The sequence below is a fragment of the Anomaloglossus baeobatrachus genome, chromosome 12 (assembly GCF_048569485.1).
Source record: "Anomaloglossus baeobatrachus isolate aAnoBae1 chromosome 12, aAnoBae1.hap1, whole genome shotgun sequence".
Taxonomy (NCBI): Eukaryota; Metazoa; Chordata; class Amphibia; order Anura; family Aromobatidae; genus Anomaloglossus; species Anomaloglossus baeobatrachus.
Genome location: NC_134364.1, coordinates 40370150 through 40393347, shown reverse-complemented (window position 1 = coordinate 40393347; position 23198 = coordinate 40370150). Strand labels below are relative to the sequence as shown.

Genomic DNA, 23198 nt, shown 5'->3' with positions numbered 1-23198 from the left:
ACCTCAACCTTACAAACACCTCCGACATACAGTGGGGTGAGAAGGGAGCATGCTGGGAGCCCTGTATGGGCCCTCTTTTCTTCCATCCGACATAGTCAGCAGCTGCTGCTGACTAAAAACAATGGAGCTATGCGTGCGTGTCTGACCTCCTTCGCACAAAGCTAAAACTGAGGAATCCGTACTCCTACGGGAGGGTGTATAGCCAGAAGGGGAGGGGCCTTACACTTTTAAGTGTAGTTCTTTGTGCGGCCTCCAGAGGCAGTAGCTATACACCCACTGTCTGGGTCTCCCAATTAGGAGCGAAAAAGAAATTAGTATTTTCACAAGGGTATCAGGAAAAATGCATCATAAAATGTATCGTGCATTTTCTCCTGAGTACGCAGATACCCCATATGTGGTGGTAATCAAATGTTTGGGCACACAGCAGGACTCGGAAAGCAAGGAGAACCATTTGAATTTTTGAGTGCAAAATTAGCTGCACTCATTAGCGGACACCATGTCGGGTTTGAAGACCCCCTGAGGTGCCTAAACAATGGAGCTCCCCCACAAATGACCCCATTTTGGAAACTAGAGCCCTCAAATATTTTTTCTAGATGTTTGATGTGCACTTTGAACCCCTGGGGGCTTCACAGAAGTTTATAACGTTGAGCCATGAAAAGAAAAAAAAAATTTTTTTACCACAAAACTGTTGCTTCAACCAGGTAGCTTTTTTTATCACAAGGGTATCAGGAAAAAATGCACCATAAAATGTATTGTGCATTTTCTCCTGAGTACGCAGATACCCCATATGTGGTGGAAATCAAATGTTTGGGCGCACGGCAGGACTCGGAAGGCAAGGAGCGCCATTTCACAGCAAAATTGGTTGGAATTATTAGCGGACGCCATGTTGCGTTTGGAGACCCCCCTGAAGTGCCTAAACAATGGAGCTCCCCCACAATTGACCCCATTTTGGAAACTAGACCCCTCATGGAATTTATCTAGCTGTTTAGTGAGCACTTTGAACCCCTAGAGGCTTCACAAACGTTTGTAATGTTCAGCCGTGAAAATATTTTATTCTTTTTTTTTACCACAAAATTGTTTTTTCAAACAGGTAGCTTTTTTTTCCACAAGGGTATCAGGAAAAAATGCACCATAAAATGTATTGTGCAATTTCTCCTGAGTACGACGATACCTCATATGTGGTGGAAATCAATTGTTTGGGCGTACGGCGGGGCTCAGAAGAGAAGGAGCGCCATTTCACAGTAAAATTGATTGGAATTATTAGCAGACGCCATGTTTCATTTGGAGACCCCCTGAGGTGCCTAAACAATGGAGCTCCCCCACATGTGATCCCATTTTGGAAACTAGACCCCCCCCATACAAAAAAAAAAATAGTTTGGCGAAATAAAAAATACAGACATCAGTAAAAAAAAAAAAAAAAAAAAAAAGAGCGCCTGCCACTAAGACCAGTGCCAAACGTGAGAGCAATGCACGAGTCTCGCATCGCATCATCCACTGCAGTCTGGAAGCGAGCAACTGCGCTGGATAATGCGATGCGAGAGGGCGGGGCGGCAGATGAGAAAGGGCACAGCGGATGGAAGATGGGAAAGGGCGCAGCGGGTGGAGGAGCGGCAGAGGATGGGAAAGGGCGCAGAGGATGGATGATGGGAAAGGGCGCAGCGGGTGGAGGAGCGGCAGAGGATGGGAAAGGGCGCAGAGGATGGATGATGGGAAATGGCGCAGCGGATGGATGGGAAATGGCGCAGCGGATGGAGGAGCGGCAGAGGGTTAGGTGAGATGGGGATACCTACCTTACAGGATGGATCTAGGCAGCAGGATCACAGCAGACAGAAGAGGCAGCAGATGAAGGAGGCAACAGATCGAGGAGGGTGAGAGGGGGCAGTAGATGGAAAATGGGAGTGAGCAGGCAGCAGATCGGGGAGGGGGGCAGAGTCTGATGGGAGAGAGTGATGGCACATGGAGGAGGGGGGGCCCCCGGGGGGAGGGTGGCTTGCAGCACATGTAGGGGGAGGGTGGCTGGCTTGCAGCACATGTGGGGGGAGGGTGGCTTGCAGCACATGTGGGGGGAGGGTGGCTTGCAGCACATGTGGGGGGAGGGTGGCTTGCAAGCCAGCCACCCTCCCCCCACATGTGCTGCAAGCCAGCCACCCTCCCCCCACATGTGCTGCAAGCCAGCCACCCTCCCCCCACATGTGCTGCAAGCCAGCCACCCTCCCCCCACGTGGGGGGACGGTGGCTTGCAGCACATGGAGGGATAGGAGGTGTGGCGATGGAGAAGGGGCAGCCGATGAAGGAGGCGGCGGCGGCCGCCGATTGGGAACAGTGGGGGCCGATTCGGGGGCAGCAGCGGCTGAAAAAGGTGGGTGTGACGGCGGCGGGGACAGTGGCGAGCATGGCGGCGGGGACAGCGGTGGATCGGGAGCGGCGGTGGGGACAGCGGTGGAGCGGGAGCATGGCGGCGGGGACAGCGGTGGATCGGGAGCGGCGGCGGGGACAGCGGTGGATCGGGAGCATGGCGGCGGGTACAGCGGTGGATCGGGAGCGGCGGCGGGGACAGCGGTGGAGCGGGAGCGGCGGCGGGGACAGCGGTGGAGCGGGAGCAGCGGCGGGGCGATCGGAGACAGCGGCGGGGACAGCGGTGCATCGGGAGCAGCGGTGGGGACAGCGGTGGAGCGGGAGCATGGCACCGGGGCGATCGGAGACAGCGGTGGGGACAGCGGTGGAGCGGGAGCATGGCGCCGGGGCGATCGGAGACAGCGGCGGGGACAGCGGTGGAGCGGGAGCATGGCACCGGGGCGATCGGAGACAGCGGCGGGGACAGCGGTGGAGCGGGAGCATGGCGCCGGGGCGATCGGAGACAGCGGCGGGAACAGCGGCGGAGCGGGAGCATGGCGCCGGGGCGATCGGAGACAGCGGCGGGGACAGCGGTGGAGCGGGAGCATGGCGCCGGGGCGATCGGAGACAGCGGCGGGGACAGCGGTGGAGCGGGAGCATGGCACCGGGGCGATCGGAGACAGCGGTGGGGACAGCGGTGGAGCGGGAGCATGGCGCCGGGGCGATCGGAGACAGCGGCGGGGACAGCGGTGGAGCGGGAGCATGGCGCCGGGGCAATCGGAGACAGCGGCGGGGACAGCGGTGGAGCGGGAGCATGGCGCCGGGGCGATCGGAGACAGCGGCGGGGACAGCGGTGGAGCGGGAGCATGGCGCTGGGGACAGCGGTGGATCAGGAGCGTGGCGCCGGGGACAGCGGTGGAGCGGGAGCAGCGGCGGGGCGATCGGGGACAGGGGCGGGCGGCGGGGACAGCAACTTACCGCTCTCCTCGGCTTCCAGGGACGGTCACAGGCCGCAGATCCACAACATTGATTGGAGAGAGCGGTCACAAGACCGGTCTCTCCAATCAGAGCTGGGGGCGGGTGAAGCATCGATCACCCAGCTCCAGCCAATGGCCAGTGTTACAGCAGCACTGATCAGGGCTGGATTTCAATGTTCCAGCCATTTTCAATGGCTGGAACATTACAGTGGCTGTAATTGGCTGAGCGGCGTTCGTCAGCCAATCACAGCCTCTGTAGGTTCGGGGAGGAGGCACCACCCCTCCTGAGGTCAGGCAGAGGTCCCCTCCTTCCCGAATCTACCGTTTAAGTAAACAAATTTCACTCCCCGGTGCTCCGGGACCGCGATTTCGCCATGACGTACTGAGTACGTCATGGGTCGTTTAGCACCATGTCACCATGATGTACTCAGTATGTCAAAGGTCGTTAAGGGGTTAAACAGAATATCCAGAAAAAAAAAAACCACATTGTATAAGTTTGCATTTTGCAGAGAAAAATAAGTATTTGATCCCCTACCAACCTTTAAGGCTGTGCGCGCACTAGGCAGTTTTACCTGCGGATTTGCTGCGGAAATTTCTTGAGAAAATTTTCTCAAGAAACGTTGAGAAAATGAGCATGTCCACTATTTTCCGCAGGTACCTGCGGTATACCCCTGGTATTTCACTCCATTCACTGGAATGTAATTGCAAAATACCGGGGGTATACCGCAGGTAGCAAATGATGTGCGGTATACCCCCGGTATAGCCGCGATTTACCTGCGGTAATGCTCATCGCTGCCTGCGGTTTTGCAGGAAGCGATGTCATTATGCCAGGAAGAGGAAGCAGAGCAGAGCAAACACGTCACACTCCCTGGACGCCGCACAGAAGCACTTCCGTGCAACCTCCAGGTGCCCGTGCAGTCTGTGTCCCGCTGCAGACCCGCCGCTGCCTGCCCTGCTGTGTGTCAGTGTCTGCCCGCAGTATCGGCAGCTTGTCACGCTGGAGCGCAGGCAGACACTGATACACAGCAGTGCGTGCAGCCGCGGGGATGACTAGCGCTGCTGTCAGGAGGTGAGATGAGATCATTACCTGCTGTGACGATCTCCTGCCTCCTGACGTCACCGCTGTCACTGCCGACTATGCCCGTCTCGCGAGCAGCCCGAGACTGTCACTAGCAGTGACATCACGGGCTCTCGCAATACTGCTGACAACGCGGCGGGCATAGAAGTCTGACAGCGCTGATGGCAGGACTACAGGAGATCACAGCATGTAATGATCTCATCTATCCTCCTGACAGCAGCGCTCGGCATCCCCTGCAGTGACCTGGGTATTGATGTTAGCTCAGGTCACTGCATTGCTCTCCCAGCCAATGGGGAACATTCTGTTCTTCACTGAATGGGACAGTGACTATGGTATGGATCGCCGTGAGATTCCCCCCCCCCACTTATTGGATTACGCCGGACGTGGAATTGATTGTTCTTTTTAATAAATTGGTGAAAGAGGCTATGTGGGGAGTGTTTTTTCAAATAAAATTTTTTTATCATCTATTTTTTATTTCTTACTGACTGGGTTGGTGAGGTCGGGTATCTGATAGACGCGTGACATCACGAACCCCAGGGCTTGATGCCAGGTGACATTACACATCTGGCATCAACCCCATATATTACCTCGTTTGCCAACACACCAGGGCAACGGGATGAGTTGGGGCGAAGCGCCAGGATTGGCACGTCTAATGGATGCACCACTTCTGGGGCAGCTGCGGCCTGCTATTTTTAGACTGGTGAGTGTCCAATAACAGTGGACCTCCCTAGTCTGAGAATATCAGACCACAGCTGTCCGCTTTACCTTGGCTGGTGATCCAATTTAGGGGGGACCCCATGTTTTTTGTTTTAAATTATTTAATGTAAAATAACAGCGTGGGGTGCCCTCTGTTTTGGATTACCAGCCAAGGTGAAGCTCCCAGCAGTGGTCTGCAGGCTGTAGCCGTCTGCTTTACCCTAGCTGGCTACAAAAGATGGGGGGACCTCACGTGGTTTTTTTTTTTTTTTTTTAATTTATTTATTTTATGGCTAAATACAAGGCTAGGCATCCTTTAGTGCCACATGAAAGTCACTAAAGGGTGCCAGGTTAGAATATGCAGGGAGGTGGGACATTATATAGGTCTTTCTCATCTATCTATTCATCTATCCATCTTTCCCTCTATCCATTATCTGTCTATTGATTATCTATTATCTATATTTATTGCAGTAGTTACAGCATAAAAAAACCGCAGGGGCCAACCTGCGGAAAAACCGCGGCAAAAACGCATGCGTTTTTCCCGCGGATTTGGTGCGTTTTAACGCAGGTGCGGTAATTTTCACCTCCCAGAAGTTTCTGAAGAAATTTTCTTGAGAAAAATCACTTTTCTAGTGCGCACATAGCCTAAGGCTACTTTCATACATAAGTTTTCTGCATTCAGGTACAAATCCTTTTTCCTGATCCAAAGGATCCAGGAAAAAAAAAAAAAAAAAAAAGTAAAACCGTATCCACCGGATCCGGTTTTTAACGGATCCGTTATGCCGGATGCGTAAAAAACCGGATCTGTTGGATCAGTTTTGCATCCGTTTTTTTTTATGGATCAGTTTTAATTAATTTGGTGCATGCGCAGTTTACAAAAAACAGATCCGGCAGCCGCATCCATTTTTTTAACCGCATTGCGCCGGATCCGGTGTCCATAGGCTTTCATTGTAAAACACGCCGTATCCGGTTTTTACTTCTGAGCATGCCCAGAAGTGTTGTTAATTCATTGCGTGTCAGAAAATCACTCTCAAACGCTCTCATTCACTGACTCACTCACTCTTTCCTACTCACCGATCATGGGCGCCTCACTGCACGGCTGTCACACTGCTGGCGGCTTCTCCCGATTTGAAAATGCTGGCCGCCCATTATTCAATCTCGTATTCACTGCTTTCCCCGCCCACCGGCGCCTATGATTGGTTGCAGTCAGACACGCCCCCATGCTGAGTGACAGATGTCTCACTGCAACCAATCACAGCCGCAGGTGGGCGGGTCTTATCTTGCAGTAAAAAAAAATAAAAAATAAATAAATAAATAAACACGACGTACGGTCCCCCTCAGTTTTGATACCAGCCAAGATAAAGCCACACGGCTGAAGGCTGGTATTCTCAGGATGGGGAACCCCACGTTATGGGGAGCCCCCCAGCCTAACAATATCAGCCAGCAGCCGCCCGGAATTGCCGCATCTATTAGATGCGACAGTCCCGGGACTCTACCCGGCTCATCTCTAATTGCCCTGGTGCGGTGGCAATCGGGGTCATAAGGAGTTAATCATGGCAGGTGTCTATGAGACACCCCCAATGATTAACCTGTAAGTCAGGGTTCCCCAACTCCAGTCCTCGAGGGCCGCCAACAGTGCATGTTTTCAGGATTTCCTTAGCATTGCATGGGTGTTGGAATCATCAACTGTGCAGGTGATTAAATTCACATGTGCAATACTAAGGAAATCCCTGAAAACATGCACTGTTGGCGGCCCTTGAGGACTGGAATTGGGGACCCATGCTGTAAGTGAAAGTAAATAAACACATACACCCGAAAAAAAAAACCAACAACTTTATTTGGAATAAAAAGACAAAAAAAAACAACAACCCTCTTTCACCATTTTATTAAATTCCCTAAACACCCCTCCGGGTCCGGCGTAATCCACAGAGGTTCCGCGACGCTATCAGCTCTGCTACGTGAAGCTGACAGGAGTGTCAGTAGAACACCGCCGCTCTCTATCAGCTCCACGCAGCAACTGAAGGGAGTCGCGCTGTCAGCGGGGGCATCACTGAGGTAGTGCCGGCGCATGTGCAGGGATGATGATGCGTGCGGGAGTGCCGGCGCATGTGTGGGGGATGATGCGTGCGGGAGTGCCGGCGCATGTGCGGGGATGATGATGATGCGTGCGGGAGTGCCGGAATGCGCGGGGATGATGATGATGCGTGCAGGAGTGCCGGCATGCGCGGGGATGATGATGATGATGCGTGCGGGAGTGCCGGCATGCGCGGGGATGATGATGCGTGCGGGAGTGCCGGAATGCGCGGGGATGATGATGCGTGCAGGAGTGCCGGAATGTGCGGGGATGATGATGATGCGTGCGGGAGTGCCGGAATGCGCGGGGATGATGATGCGTGCGGGAGTGCCGGAATGCGCGGGGATGATGATGCGTGCGGGAGTGCTGGAATGCGCGGGGATGATGATGCGTGCGGATGATGATGCGTGCGGGAGTGCCGGAATGCGCGGGGATGATGCGTGCGGGAGTGCCGGAATGATGATGCGTGCGGGAGTGGCGGAATGCGCGGGGATGATGATGCGTGCGGGAGTGGCGGAATGCGCGGGGATGATGATGCGTGCGGGAGTGCCGAATGCGCGGGGATGATGATGCGTGAAGAAGTGCCGGAATGCGCGGGGATGATGCGTGCGGGAGTGCCGGGGTGTGTGCGGTGATGGGGTCTCTCCCAGCTTTTTAAAAAAAAAAAAAAAAAAATAAAAAAAAATCCATTTTTAATTTTTACCGGATCCGTTGCATCAGTTTTTACACAGACGGATCCTTTGCATCAGGCACAAACCGGATTGTGCCTGATTGGAAAAAAAACTGATGTGTGAAAGCAGCCTTAGTTAATGACCTCAAGGCAGCTGGGACCACTGTCACCAAATACTGTAATGGCTTAAGATCCTGCAGTGCCCGCAAAGTCCCACTGCTCAAGTAGGCACATGTGTAGCCGGCCCGTCTGAGGCTTACCAATGAACATCTGGATGATTCTGAGAGGGATTGGGAGAAGGTGCTGTGGTCAGAAGACATAAATTGAGCTCTTTGGCCTTCACTCAACTCGCCATCTTTGGAGGAAGAGAAATGCTGCCTATGACCCAAAGAACACCGTCCGCACTGTCAATTATGGAGGTGGAAACATGGTTTAGGGTGTTTCCCTACTAAGGGAACATGACTACTTCTCCACATCAGTGGGACAATGGATGGAGCCACGTACCCTAAAATCCCGAGTGACAACCTCCTCTCCACCTGGACATTAAAAATGGGTAGTGGCTGTGTCTTCCAGCACAACAATGACCCAAAATATATAGCCAAGGCAGCAAAGGAGTGGCTCAAAAAGAAGCACATTAAGGTCATGGAGTGGCCTAGCCAGTCTCCAGACCTTAATCCCATTGAAAACATATGGAGTGAGCTGAAGCTCCGAGTTACCAAGCGAAAGCCTCAAAATCTTAATGATTTAGAGACTATCTGCAAAGAGGAGAGGACCAAAAATTCCTCCTGGCATGTGCGCAAACCTCATCATCAACTACAAAAAAGTCTGACTGCCATGCTGCCAACAAGGGTTTTACCACCAAGTATTAAGTCTTGTTTGCCAGCGGGATCAAAATACTTATTTCTCTACAAAAATGCAATTTAAAATTTATACAATGTGATTTTCTGGATTTTATTTGACACTCACTTAAAATTAACCTACCCTTCAAATTATAGACTGTTCATGACTTTGTCAGTGGGCAAACTTACAAAAATCAGTAAGGGATCAATTATTTCCTTTACTGAAAAAAAAAACCCATCTAAAAAAAAAAAAATGTTGGTCCCCCTTGAAATGAGAAAATGAAGGATTTCTACGAGAAGGCAAATTGGCCATAATTTAACACAACTACAAAAATGGACGACAACGTATATTATATACACAGACACATACACCCCCACCCATACTCCTCCAGAAGTGTTCTGCTTACGGCTGGCAGCATGTGGGTAGAGCCACGGACTGCCCTAGTGGCATTCATTGAGGTTCGGCTCACGTTGGTGGAAGGGGGAGGGGGGGGGGGGGGCGCTCGCAAATCAAACTTTAAGGATCGCCTGTACCTGCCAAACCTAACTGCCAAAGGTTTGCTCATCTCTACTCCCAGTTTCATATTTGTAGGAGTCTTCTCCCAACAGCAATTTTAAGATCTCTCCCAGGTGTTCTGTGGTATTCAGATCTGGACTCATTGCTGCCACTTCAGAACGCTCCAGCACCTTGTCTCCATCCTTTTCTGGGGGCTTCTTTAAGTAGGTTTGAGATCATTGTCCTGCTGGAAGACCCATGACCAAAGATGCTAACCCAGATTTTTGACACTGGGCAGTACATTTCTACCCAAAATCCGTTGGCAATCTTCAGATTTTATGATGCCTTGCACAGTGTCAAGGCACCCAGTGCCAGAGCCAACAAAACCAGCCCAAAACATATTTAAGCCTCCACCATACGTGACGGTAGGTACATTGTTTTTTTCTTCGTAGGCCTTATTCCTTTCTCATCAAACAGTTGAACGATGTGCTTTAGCAAAAAGCTTCATTTTTTTTTTTGTCCTGGAGGAGCTTACAGCCAGCTCTGCCACTGCCTTTTTTCTGCACACCTTTTTGTATTAATAAATCCTTTTCACGGACTTTGGAGCCACTTTTTCTTCTTTTGTGGATTACTTGCTGGACATCTGCCTCCTTTGAAGTGTGCCCCTCTGAGCAGGTTTGATTTTTGGATCTGGAGCAGCTTTCCTCTGGCCACCCAACCATGAAAGGTAAACCCTGGTATTGCAGGATCAATACTTTGTAATGAAAAAGCTTTATCTTTGTTTCATTTGTCCATGAGATGCTTTTCCAGAAGGATTTTGGCAAACTGCAGTCTAGATTTTAATGTGTCAGCAGTGGGTCCTCCTTAGTCTCCTCCATAGCATTCCATTTAAAAGTGCAAACGATCCGTCCACACTGAGACTAATGTATCCTGAGCCCATCATCCATACTATCCTGCGTTGCAATCATTCATCAATTTCTCTGCCATCCATGTACAGGAAGGGTAGCTACAGTGCCACAAGTGGTCATCTTCTTGATTATGTTGCCTACTGTGGACAAGGGCACATCAACATCTCTGGAGTTCGATTGTAACCTTGAGAATGTTGATGTTTTTGTAAAAAATGTTTGTTCTCAAGTCCTCTTCCCTTTCTGTTCTCCATGCTTAGTGTGGCACACAGACAATGCAAACATTAAGTCAACTTCTCCCTTTATTTGGCTTTATGATTTTCATATTGCCCACACCTATTAGTTGCTATAGGTGAGTGTGAACGAGCATCACAGGCTCGAATTAAAGTTGTTAACCCACAATTTGGGAAAAGTGCCAACAAATGTTATATGGCCTGTTTTTGCGGGGTTGTGTGCCAATGCACAGGAGCGCAATGGCAGACACTGTATGGATGATGCAGGACAACTCATCCACATGAAGCAAGAAGTGAGGAAGCGCTGGATCAAGACCATAGACGCCCATCAGATCGGACAGCCCTATAGGAGAGTATAAGGGTTTGGGTTTTTTTTTGTTTTTTTTAATGGGAAAAGACAAAATTGTCTGGGTGACACCAAACATTTTTGTGGGGTTGTTGTTGTGTGTTTTTTTTTAAAAAAAAAAAACACAACAAAAAAAAAAACAAAACACACAAAAATGTTTGGTGTCATCCAGACAATTTTGTCTTTTCCCATTAAAAAACAAAAACAAAAACAAAACCCACACTTTTATTTATCATGAGTTGCATAATGAATAGAAAATATAGTCCAGAGATTGAATAGGTAAAAAATAATGATTTGTACTTGAAATAATTTCCTCCTTCAGACTTCGCTTTCGGCACAGAATGCTCCTTTGCAGCAATTGCAGCTTTGCAGACCTTTGGCATTCTAGCTGTTAAATTTGGATGGAGATATTTCCCCCCATGCTCCCCCCCCCTCCCAGAAGTTGGATTGGCTTGATGGCCACTTTTTGCGTACCATACAGTCAAGCTGCTCCCACAACAGCTCAATAGGGTTGAGATCTGGTGACTGGGCTGGCCACTCCATTACAGATAGAATACCAGCTGCCGGCTTCTTCCCTAAATAGTTCATGCATAATTTGGAGGTGTGCCTTGTGTCATTGTCCTGTTGTAGGATGAAATTGGCTCCAATTAAGCACTGTCCACAGGGTATGCCATGGCTATGCAAAATGGAGTGATAGCCTTCTGTGACGCCCCAGGACTATGGCGTACTCTGTCCCGGGCAGTGTATTTACTGGGACAGTTCACTGGGTGGCCGTTGCCCAGTTCAGTGACCCTGGAGGTCACTTTAAAAAGTGGGATTATTTACAGGGGAATGAAAGTTTTTGTTGTGATGCCACCTGTGGGTGCATAGCCAAGTAGGGGGGCCGCCGCTGCAGGGTTCTTCTCACCAGGGGCCGATGTTGATTGCAGCCAAGATGGAGTCACTCCCCACAGGCGGAGTGGGTGCCCCAGGAGGATGGCTGGCTGGCTGATAGTGGGCCGTGGGTGCCGGAGAGCGGGACGCATTGCCGGTAAATAATGGAAACTAGGCAAGAGCTCCAGTTCAGGCGTTTTACTCACTGGTAGGAGATTGCCCAAGAGTATCCTGGTTCACTGCTGGTAAGTCTCCGGTTATCCGGTGCAAGTTCCAAGTGGTTACCAGTGTCAGTGTAAATGTCCTGTTTGTCCTCGCTGTCTAGCGACTGGCAGAAGGAACCTGGGCTGAGCTCCTGCTCACAAGCCCCAGGCTCCGCAGCAGAAAGATAAGCACTGGTGCTCTCCTGCACCCAGGCTGGTCTCAGGGGACGTCCCTTCAGCAAAGCTCACTATGAGTCATGGCTACCTCCTCTTATACCCCATGTGGCACCCACCCCCCAGTGGTTGTCCTTATGACCGGGAAGTCCCATACTACTGGATGGATAACTCTCCCTGTCCACTCCAGTCCACTCCAGTCCACTCCTCCCTGTGAGGAAGGCACCTAACTGCATGTGTAATGTGTCTGGTGTGAGCACCGGCAAACCACCTGTCACTTACTCCAAATAGATACTGCTCCTCAACTCAGTTGCAGTACCCTGTAGCGACCAGAGCCTCAGGGGCGCTACACTTCCTTATTCAAATCTCCCCCTTTACCAGCACCAAAGCAGCCCCAGACCATCACATTACCTTCACCATGCTTGACAGATGGAGTCAGGCACTCTTCCAGCATCTTTTCAGTAGTTCTGCATCTCACAAATGTTCTTCTATGTGATCCAAAACACCTCAAACTTTGATTCGTCTGTCCATAACACTTTTTTCCAATCTTCTTCTGTCCAATGTGTGTTCTTCTGCCCATATTATTTTTTCTTTTTATAAAAGTCAGTCTCAGATATGGCTTTTTCTTTGCCACTCTGCCCTGTAGGCCAGCATCCTAGAATCGCCTCTTCACTGTAGACGTTGACAATGGAGTTTTGCGGGTACTAATTAATGAAGCTGCCAGTTGAGGACCTGTGAGGCGTTGATTTCTCAAACTAGAGAATCTAATGTACTTGTCTTGTTGCTCAGTTGTGCAGCACGGCCTCCCACTTCTCTTTCTACTCTGGTTAGAGCCAGTTTGTGCTCTCCTCTGAAGGGAGTAGTACACACCGTTGTAGGAAATCTTCAGTTTCTTGGCAATTTCTTGCATGGAATACCCTTCATTTCTAAGAACAAGAATAGACTGTCAAATTTATTTTCTGGCCATTTTGAGAGTTTAATGGAACCAACAAATGTAATAATGCTCCAGATTCTCAAGTAGCTCCAAGGAAGGTCAGGTTTATAGCTTCTCTAAATCAGCAAAACTGTTTTCAGCTGTGCCAACATACTTGGACAAGGGTTTTCAAGGGATTTCTAAACATCCATTAGCCTTCTAACAGTTAGCAAATACAATGGACGATTAGAACACTGGAGTGGTGGTTGTTGGAAATGGGCCTCTATACACCCATGTACATATTGCATTCAAAACCAGACGTTTGCAGCTAGACTAGTCATTTAATACATTAACAATGTATAGAGTGCATTTCTGTTTAATTTAATATTAGCTTCATTCGAAAAAAAAAATAAAAATGTGCTTTTCTTTCAAAAATAAGGAAATATCTAAGTGACCCTAAACTTTTGAACTGTAGTGTAAATTATACAGATCAACTTGGGGCCAAATATGTAAAAAAAAATCTTGAATGCTGTATATAAAGGGCATAAAAAGGTGATGGTCCATCTTTATAAGGGGAAAACTAGAGACAGGTTCCTTTTAAGTATAGTACCAAGATTTATTTATGCACTAACCACTTGTGTGGTCTCATCCTATATATTATGGATCATAACTCTGATCTTAAAAAGGAATTGTCTAGTCTAAAGTGATAAGCCTGCACTCCCTATGTGACTGCAGAATTAAGATGCCTCAGCAGGCACGTGTGCTGCGAGGATTCACCAATTAGAGCTGGGAACGTGACCGCAATGTTGTGATGTGCAGGTTTCCAATCAGAAGCTGACTAGTGGGCACTGCCTCACTCAATATAAGCGTATTGTGCAAGGCCGTATCTATGCCCACTAGTCTGACGCATCCACTCCATACACTTGTATTGGGCGAGGCCGCGCACATGCGTTGGGTTCTGGCCAAGAACATCGCACCATTGCGGTCACGTGACTGCTGTTCCGGGCTCAAACTGGCAAATCCTCGCGGCGCACAGTGAGTGCTGGAGGATTCATAAGTCTGTAGTCAGAGTGACCGGACTACCCCTTTAACGTATTAGAAAAACACTGGTCACATATTTATCATCCTTAGACTAAAGTTCACACTTCCGTTGTTTTGCATCAGTCACATGCGTCGCTTGACGCATGTGACTGATGCGCTGTACAACGGATGACAAAGAACAGAATTCTTTGTCGGATTCCGTTGTGTGCGGGGGCGGAGCCGAGCGGGGCCGTGGCATTGAGTACGTCAGTGCCGCGGGGACACACACACGCTGTGTGCGGGGGGCGGAGTTCGGGGTGGGTGGACGTCAGTGCCGTGGGGACTGCAGGACAAGTGTGTGTGTGTGTGTGTGTGTACACATGCTGAGTGCGGGAGGGGGTGGAGCCGAGCGGTGAAGTGTCTGGCTCCGTGCACAGCCAGGGTAAATATCGGGTAAAAGCAAAGCACTTTTTGCTTGGTTACCCGATATTTATCTTGGTTACCAGCATACACCGCTTGGTGCGAGCTCCCTGCACATGTAACCAGTGTAAATACCGGGTAACTAACCAGAGCGCATTGCTTAGTAACCCGATGTTTATCCTGGTTACCTGTGCAGGGAGCCAGAGCGCATGCGCAGCGAAATCCAACGGATTTCACTGCACAAAAAAATGTTACAGGCTGCGTTGCTCCCGCCCAGCGGTCAGTCAAAAAACGACTGACCGCGACGCAGCGGATGCAACGCAGCATCATCAGTCACAATCCGTCGCTAATAGAAGTCTATGGGGAGAAACTGGAATCCTGCAAAATATTTTTCAGGATACCGTAATTCCTCAAGGCGACTGATTGTGACTGATACAAAACAACGGAAGTGTGAACTTAGCCTTACTTGTACATAATAGTTTGAACAGTATGGGTGTGAACATGTCTCAACTTGTATAAGCCCTTTAGAGGCTATGCTTAGATTTGCTCATGGTTTATAATAGCGTGTCTGGTGACTATACATATTTTTCACACCTGCAGTAGGTTGTAGAGGGCAGAAAACCAATCTGTCGTTTACGAAGTAGAAATGAGGCGTTACATCCAAATCTGCTCGATTTCTGCATGAAATGATACCAACAGATGTTAGGCAGCATAGGCAATAGAGTATATTTTTTTAACGTACATAAAATTAACTGGTATGCGGATAGAAAAAAAAAAATCCTCTTTGCATGCAAGTGCATGCACACAGAAGCATTTGTAAGATGCGATGAGTTAGCCTATTATATGTACATCCATACAATCCCCATTATGTCTCTTTCCAAAATTAAGCTCTAATGTCCACAACAATCCAGTAGGTAGAGCAAATATGTCAGCAGGTGTTAGATATGTAATGTGAAAGCATCATGATGTAGGGGCTGAGATGCGAATTCCAGTCACGTGTCACTTTCTAGGCTTTTTTTTTTAAAGTTCAATAGAATTTGGTTTGTTAGCAGGAGATTATCATTGCAGGACTAGGGGTCTCGTGCCTCCTAGTCAAATGCTGTGTAACCCAGACCCTATGTGTACACTGTATATTGTCAGCAAACTGGTTGGGCTGTACAGGGCTCAGCCCTCAGAGCACTGCTACATCTGCAGTAGAAAAGGCAGATTTTATCAAAACTGCAGCAAGCAGCTCAGAAGTGACATCACTGGAATCAGGATCTCTGCTCCACATCATGCTGCATTCCAATAAAGAGTAAAAAAAAAAAAACAAAACAAAAAACAACTAAGCGTATTATCAAGTATACAGCCACACCAAGATTCACCTTTCTATTGTGGTCTTCTTTCAGGTGCTGGAGCCTCTTCGCCTCCATTTCTTTCTTCACTATCATCTCATTTGTCAGGGGGTTGCAGTTATTGTGTCCTGGTAGTAAGCGAAAGTATCTGTTCTTTTCAGGATCGTAGTAAAAACCTGGAAGGTCTAAGACACCGGGGGAATAAAAAAATAAAAATAAACAACATTTTCTTAGTCATAAAGCTGCTGCCCTAAAAACAGACTAAAATAAATCTTTGCATCGCAGATCTGATTGGCTTCAAATTTTTTTTTTTTTTTTTTTTTTTTTTAGGACATTGAAGGACAAGCAATCATTACGATAATCCATTAGCATCCTCAGCTTAATGACTGCAAGTCCTAGTCAGGTTGATGAATTTAACAATGATCAACATTAACCATCTGAGATCCATAGTATTGTATATATAGTAGGATTGTGGACCTTTTCTTGCCACCGCCTGACATCAGTGCAGGCTTGCACATACGGTACATAAATACAGTATCTTAGGATAAATCATTAACCCCTTCAGCCCCCAGGCACTTTCCGCTTGTTTTTTGCTCCTTTTCTTCCAAGAGCCGTAACTTTTTTTTATTATTCCGTCAATCTTGCCATATGAGGGCTCATTTTTTGCAGGACGAGTTGTACTTTTAAATTAAACCATAGGTTTCATCATATATTGTACTGGAAAACAGCAAAAAAATTCCAAGTGTGGAAAAACTGCAAAAAAAGTGTGATCGCACAATAGTTTTTGGGATGTTTTATTCAGTGTTCACTATATGGTAAAATCGATGTATCTATGTGATGCCTCAGGTCGGTGCGAGTTTGTAGACACCAAACATGTATAGGTTTACTTGTATCTAAGGTGTTAACAAAATTCACAAGTTTGTCCAATAAAAGTGGTGTACGTTTTGCGCCATTTTCCCAAACACGTAGCGGGTCTCATTTTTCGGGATCTATGGCAGTGACTGCTTATTTTTTGCGTCTCGAGCTAACATTTTTAATGGTACCATTTTTGCGCAGATGCTACGTTTTGATCGCCTGTTATTGCATTTTGCGTAAAACATGCGGCGACCAAAACACGTAATTTTGGCATTTGGTAAACGGCGTAGTGGCAAAAAAATACCAATCAGATTAATTGATTTTATATTTTGATAGATCGGGCATTTCTGAACGCGGCGATACCAAATGTGTATATTTATTTATTTTTTTTAACCCTTTAATTTTCAATGGGGTGAAAGGGGGGTGATTTGAACTTAGGTTTTTTGTTTTTATTTTTTAAAAATTTTTTTACTTTTTTTATTTTACTAGTCCCCCTAGGGGGCTATAGCGATCAGCAATCCGATCGCTGTTATCTATCTGCTGATCACAGCTATACAGCTGTAAACAGCAGATTCAGTCACCTCCGGTTTCCCTCTGCTCCGTGCCAAGGAAAAACGAAAGTGAAACTTCGTAGCTGCAGGCGTCACCAGATGACCCTGTGCTACAATGGCAACCACTGAACGTCACGTGATCACTCACGTGACTTCCGGTGGGGGCGGCGGTAAGTAAAAAAAACATGGCCGCGCGCATATAGATCTCGCTGCCAGACTTTGGCAGCGAGATTTAAGGGGTTAAATGTTGTGAGTGGAAGCGATTCCACTCGCAACATGCAGGCACACGTCAGCTGTTGAAAACCGCGACAGGGGGCGGGGCTTAACGGGACACGATCCTTGACGGATAGATCCGTCCAAGGTCATGAAGGGGTTAAACAATGTACGAAGTCAGAACCCTACGTATTTGACACTGTTACAGCTGCTCAGATCCCATTCACTTGAATGCAAAACAGCTGACTTATTCCCCCTTCACATGTCAGTGTTTCCAGTACGTATGATGTCCATTTTCATACGTACCAGAGAAACAAACCAGTTTTAAAAAAAAATATATATATAGATGGGTCTCCGCACACATTCCCGTTTTCTCACAAACGTGTGTCCATGTTTTCCACAGTTTTTGTCCGGCAGCACGGGTGTCACACAGACCACACACTGTTGTGATCAGTTTGACATGTACCGGAGAAAACATGGGTCATTGAAATAAAATGATTTTCTATACTCGCCTGTCTCCAGCGCTTAATGTCACTTGCTTCCGAGTCTGCTCATGAATATTCACTGCACTGAGGGCCTGGAAGTGGCAGCAGTGCCGGAGACAGCAGCGCCGGGGAGAGGCAAGTATAGAAGTAACTGCTGTCCGTATGCGCACACACACACACACACACACACACACACACACTTCTTCCCACCAGCCTTGGACAAAGGGGTGGAGTCAGCGCAGGTCCGCTCACCACGAACTGCATATAATAAGGCGTCTGTTACCGCACACAGATACCAAGTTCTCTCTCCTATCTACAATTTCCCCTTTATTTATTGGGGGGGGGAAATATGGATTATGCACCATTTACATAGACTAAAGCTATAGTGGAAGCGAGATTCTAATAAGTGACCACATTCTGCTGTCAGCAAAAAAAAAAAAAACAAAAAAAAAACCACAGGAGCATGAGGGCATTTTAAAATATACTTTAGGAAACCCCTTCAAGGCTGGGTCCATAATTAGTAGATCTGTAGCCTGAAAAAGCCACAAGGTTCTGCATGTGGATTTGTAGCACAACTGAGGATTTCACATAGCCATCACTAAGCTTCTGATATTCCAGGGGCGGAAATATGGCAGATTTTCTAAGAAAAGCCATAAGGAATAAGATTTATATAGCTAAATGCTTACCAGGCACTGAACTTGACGACGTAGAAGGAGATTCAGAATCTGCCGAGGTGCTTGACACGGCATCTTCTGGTGATTCTTCCGCCCTATATCATAAAACATGAGGGGAAAAAAAAATAAATAAATAAATAAACTTAGGGTGGAAAAAGAATACACCAAGGTTACTTACCGGTAGCGTTTTTTTTCCAGAACCCATGACAGCACCACGTGAGAGAAAGATCTGCCCATCAAGGGCAGGAAACCATTCTGAAATAAAAGGGAGATACCTATCTCCCTCCCCCCCCCCCCCCCTCTTCAGTTGCTTTCCGAGAATGAGAGGACCTCCAACAATCGTTAGAAGCTTAACTCAGTCCACCACTAAAAACACACGCACCATCAAGTGTACACCGACGGGTGAAGAAAAACAAAAAAAAATAAATAAATAAATAAAAAAAAGGAGGGGGAAGAACTATATGGGTGCTGTCAAGGGTTCTGGACAAACCGGCTACCGGTAAGCAACCTTGGTGTTTTCCCCTTACCCATGACAGCACCACGTGAGAGAAAATTAGAGAAAACTGGAGATCTTAGGGAGGGACCACCGCCTCAAGGACCCTTCGACCAAAGGAGAGATCAACCGAAGAGGACAGGTCTAGTCTGTAGTGTTTGAAAAAAGTAGATTGAGAGGACCAAAGTAGCGGCCCTGCAGATCTGTTCAAGAGATACCTGTGCCTTCTCTGCCCAGGAAGTTGAGATCGCTCGGGTGGAGTGAGCCCGAATGTCATCAGGGGAAGCGGCACCACTAGCAGAATAAGCCAACACAATAGCCTCCCTTAACCATCTAGATATAGTACCCTTAGTCACCGCCAACCCTTTTAGACCCCTGATTGGCTACAAAGAGAGATTGCATTTTCATCAGTTCTGTTGCTGACAGATATTACAGCACTGCACGCCTAACATCTAAAGGTGGAAGCAACCTTAGGGAGATAGAATAATACTTCACCCTGATCCAGCCTATCCTCAAGTACCTGAAGATATGGAGGAACTACAGAGGGCTTGGAGATCGCTGACTCTACGGGTAGATGTCAAGGCCACTAACAACTGTCTTGAGGGTCAGTAATTTAACACTAGAAGTCCCAGAGAGGGGTCATTTGACATTTCTACCATTGGAACCCTATGGAGCTCGAAATTCCTGGGACTTCTAGTGTTAAGGGAAACTACATCAATAGGTTCAAAAAGGGGGGGCCCAGTGATCGCGTCCAGTACCAAATTCAAGTCCCATGGAGGACTTGAATTTCGTTAGAAATGATTACAGGTCTAGATCGACTGCATGATTTACGGAATCTTTTAACCCAGCTATGGCCCGCCAGGTCGTGATCATAAAGGGCCCCTAAAGCCGAAACTTGGACTTTTCAGTGTATTAACTGTCAGACCCATTTCGAAGCCCTTCTGCAGGAATTCTAGAATAGACCTGATGGAAATCCCTGTAGTTGAAGTATTTGAGAATGCCAGGAATTTATGCCAAATCCTGCTATAGAGCCGTGTTGTTACCGGTTTTCTGCTCTTTTGGAGCGTAGACACTAGAGCTGATTAAAAACCTTGACGGATCAATAGCGACCTTTCAAATTCCATGCCGTCAAATGGAAGCCCTTCTGTTGGGTAAGGAATACTGGACCTTGTTCCAAGAGATCTGGAATCTCCGGATGGATCCGTGAGAGACATAGCCCTCAGAACGGAAAACCAAGGCCTCTTGGGCCAAAAGGGTGCAATGAGGAGAACTCTTGCTTAATCCTCTTTGATCTTCCGAATAACTGATGGCAGTAGAACAAGCGGAGGGAAGGCGTAGGCCAGTTGTAAAGTCCATGGTAGGTGTAGTGAGTCCACAGCATATGGACGGTCTGTGGGGCAAAGGGAGCAGAACTTGGCCACCTGTCTGTTGGACCGAGTGTCAAAAAGATCTGAGGCTTCCCCCACAGAGCTACAATGCGCTGAAATATTTCTGGATTCAGACGCCATTCTCCCTGCTTCAATTCGTGACGGCTCAGGAAGTCTGCTGTTGTATTCAAAGAACCCTTGATATGAAAAGCAGAGAGAGAGAGAAGATGCTGTTGCGCCTACTGGAGGAGCCTGTAAGATGTGGTCATCAGAGACTGAGACCTTGTACCCCCCCTCCCCCGATATAAGCCACCGTAGACTGATTGTCCGAAAGGATTGACATGTTGGCCCTGCAGGACAGGCGAAAAGGTTTTCAATGCCTTCTCCACCGCCCAAAGTTCTGAGGTTGGATGCTTCCCGGACTGACCAGAACCCCTGGGATATACATGCGTCCAAGTGTGCACCCCAACCCAGCTGGCTGGCATCTGTAGTTACTATCCTCCGTTCGAGTCAGCCATTTGATTCCTTGGGAAAGGTAGTCTCTGGATGTCCACCACATTGGAAATAAGAAATTTCCCAGGAGAGAACCATGTCCCCTTCCAAAAAGCCTCCTAATCTTTTTTGAGCAAAAAGGATCTCCCACTGAAGACTCCTTGAGTGTAGCTGGCCCCAGGGTACTGCGGATAAGCAGGACGTCAGGGTCCCTAAAAGAGAGACATGGCCCTTTTGAGGGACATCTTGGAGTGGCGTATGGCGTGTAGGGCAAGCGATGATATCTTTAGGATTTTTTGTTCCGGCAGGCAACATAGCTGACGTTCTGAGTCCAATAGCATGCCCAGGAACAACTGGATTGTGGCTGGTTGTAACAGATTTGGCCACATTCATGATCCAGCCCAGTTTCTTCAGAACTACCTGAAGGCTCAGTAACCGTCATACAATGGTTTTGTGAGCTGCCGATGACCAGAAAATCGTCCAGGTAGGGAACTAGAAGCATATTTTGAAGTCTGAGGAAGGCTGTCATCTCTGCCACTACTTTGGTAAAGATATGTGGAGCAATAAAAAGCCCGAAGGGCAGTGCTACAAATTGGAAATGCTTGATCCTTCCTTGAAGAGACAGGGCTACTCGTAAATATTGTTGATGGACCGGATGAATAGGAAGGAACATGGTAGTAGGCATCTTGGAGATCCACTATCGCCATGTAACAATTGTGATGCAAGTTTGAGGGCCGACTGGACAGATTCCATCTTGAACGGATGTGTCTGAATGTACTCAGTCTTCTCAGGTTGATTATAGTTCTGAAAGATCCATCTGGTTCTCTCACCAGAAAGAGGGGAATAAAATCCCTTCCCTTGTTCCAAAGGGGGGACTTCGCAAAGGACTTGTTTGCTCACCAGCACAATGACCTCCGATTCCAGAGCCAGTTCTTCCTGTGACCTCCGAAGAGGCGTTAAGATGTAATGATGCTGAGGAAATTGTGTAAACTGGATCTTTAGACAGTCTCGGATAATGTCCAGAACAAACTTGTTTGATGAGATCCTTTCCCAGACAGTGGGAAAAAAAAAAAAAAAAAAAAAAAAAAAAAAAAAAAAAGAAAAAAAAATGGAAGTCGTCCTCCCACCTGTGGCCTGGCGTCATTGGGATGGCTTTCTTGAGGAAATGGCAGGACTGCCGAACATGAAGCCTGAATCCTTTCTGGATCTGTGTTCCCATTTCCGACTGTCTGGGGGTTTTCCTTTATAAAACTTTCTCTTCCGAAAGGAAGGCCGGTGGGATCCAGATTAAAACCTGGGGAAAGATTTTTATGCGCCACATTTTCCAAGGCGTCCTCCAACTGTTTGCCAAAAAGAAGGCAAACTGCAGAGCTTATGCTTAGACTGCAAGTCCCCTGGACAGCCCTTCAACCAAAGTGCCCTCCTTGCGGCATTAGATAACCCGGCAGATCTAGCTCACAATTGAATAGAGACCGCGGATGTGTCTGCCAGGAATGCTGCAGCACCTCTGAGGAGCGGTAAATTTGATAAGATTTGTTCCCGAGGGGCTTTGTCATTGAGCTGATCTTCAATTTTTTTGGATCCACACCATCAAGGCACGTGTTGCACATGTACCAGCAATGACTGGTTTTAAACTACCTGCTGCCGCCTCCCATACATATTTCAAATAGGTATCAGCTTTTTTATCCAGATCTTTCAACAACGCTGAATCTTCCAAGGGTAAACCCCATGATTTGGAAGATTTGGCCACCTCTGCATCTACTTTAGGGGCTTTCTCCAATGGGACAGAGTCAAATCAAATGGATATTTCCTTTTCGAGGAGGAAGGGAGGGATCCTGATTTGTCAAGGCGACTCAATTCCTTTTTGATAAGCGAATCAACTTTAGAGTTCACCGGAAAGGAGATCTTCCAACCCTCCAAACATTACATCCTCCAGAGATGGATTGTTTTTTTTTTTGTTTTTTTTTTTTCATCCTTAAGTCCCCATTGTGGCTCTTATAGCTTTAAGCAATTATTCTACATCTTCTACCAGAAAACATGGTCTGCCCCCTATGACACTGTCAGACGATGAGGAGGAGCTGGAATCAGAAACAACGTTTTTTGTGTTTCCTCTTCTTCAGGATGGATTTTAGAGAATCTTGAATCTCGGATCGGATGGCTGACCTGAGTTCAGCGGAAACCCCCGGGGACTCATCAGCTATTGTGCTGCGTACGCAATCAGCACACAGCTTTTTCTGCCAGTGTTCCGCTAGCGGAGCCTGACACAACAGGCATTCCCCGTTCCTCCGCTTAGAGGTGGCTTTCTTAGGTGCGACCTAGTGATTGCAGAACCACAAGGGAGCCATTAATAACTGACATTCACATAGTTCACTTACCCCCAGAAGAGCAAACAGGTATGGGATCGGGAGGCCGTGCCAGCTTATCCACTTTCTTGATGCAACCGTGGGAAGATCTGGATCTTTGGCTGCCACAGCTAGTCTCAC

At 47.8% G+C, this 23198-nt stretch overlaps 1 protein-coding gene across 2 annotated transcripts in view; it reads right to left on the bottom strand.

Moving 5' to 3' along the window:
• Positions 1-23198, bottom strand: part of DCAF4 (DDB1 and CUL4 associated factor 4) — an 88442-nt gene that overhangs the window by 36555 nt on the left and 28689 nt on the right. For both annotated transcript variants that reach the window (XM_075329587.1, XM_075329586.1), the window contains exons 3-5: positions 18376-18458; positions 15616-15770; positions 14846-14928 (exon numbers count right to left, since the gene is read on the bottom strand). In XM_075329587.1, coding sequence (XP_075185702.1) covers positions 14846-14928; positions 15616-15770; positions 18376-18458 — 321 coding nt within the window. The remainder of the gene's footprint in view (positions 1-14845; positions 14929-15615; positions 15771-18375; positions 18459-23198) is intronic.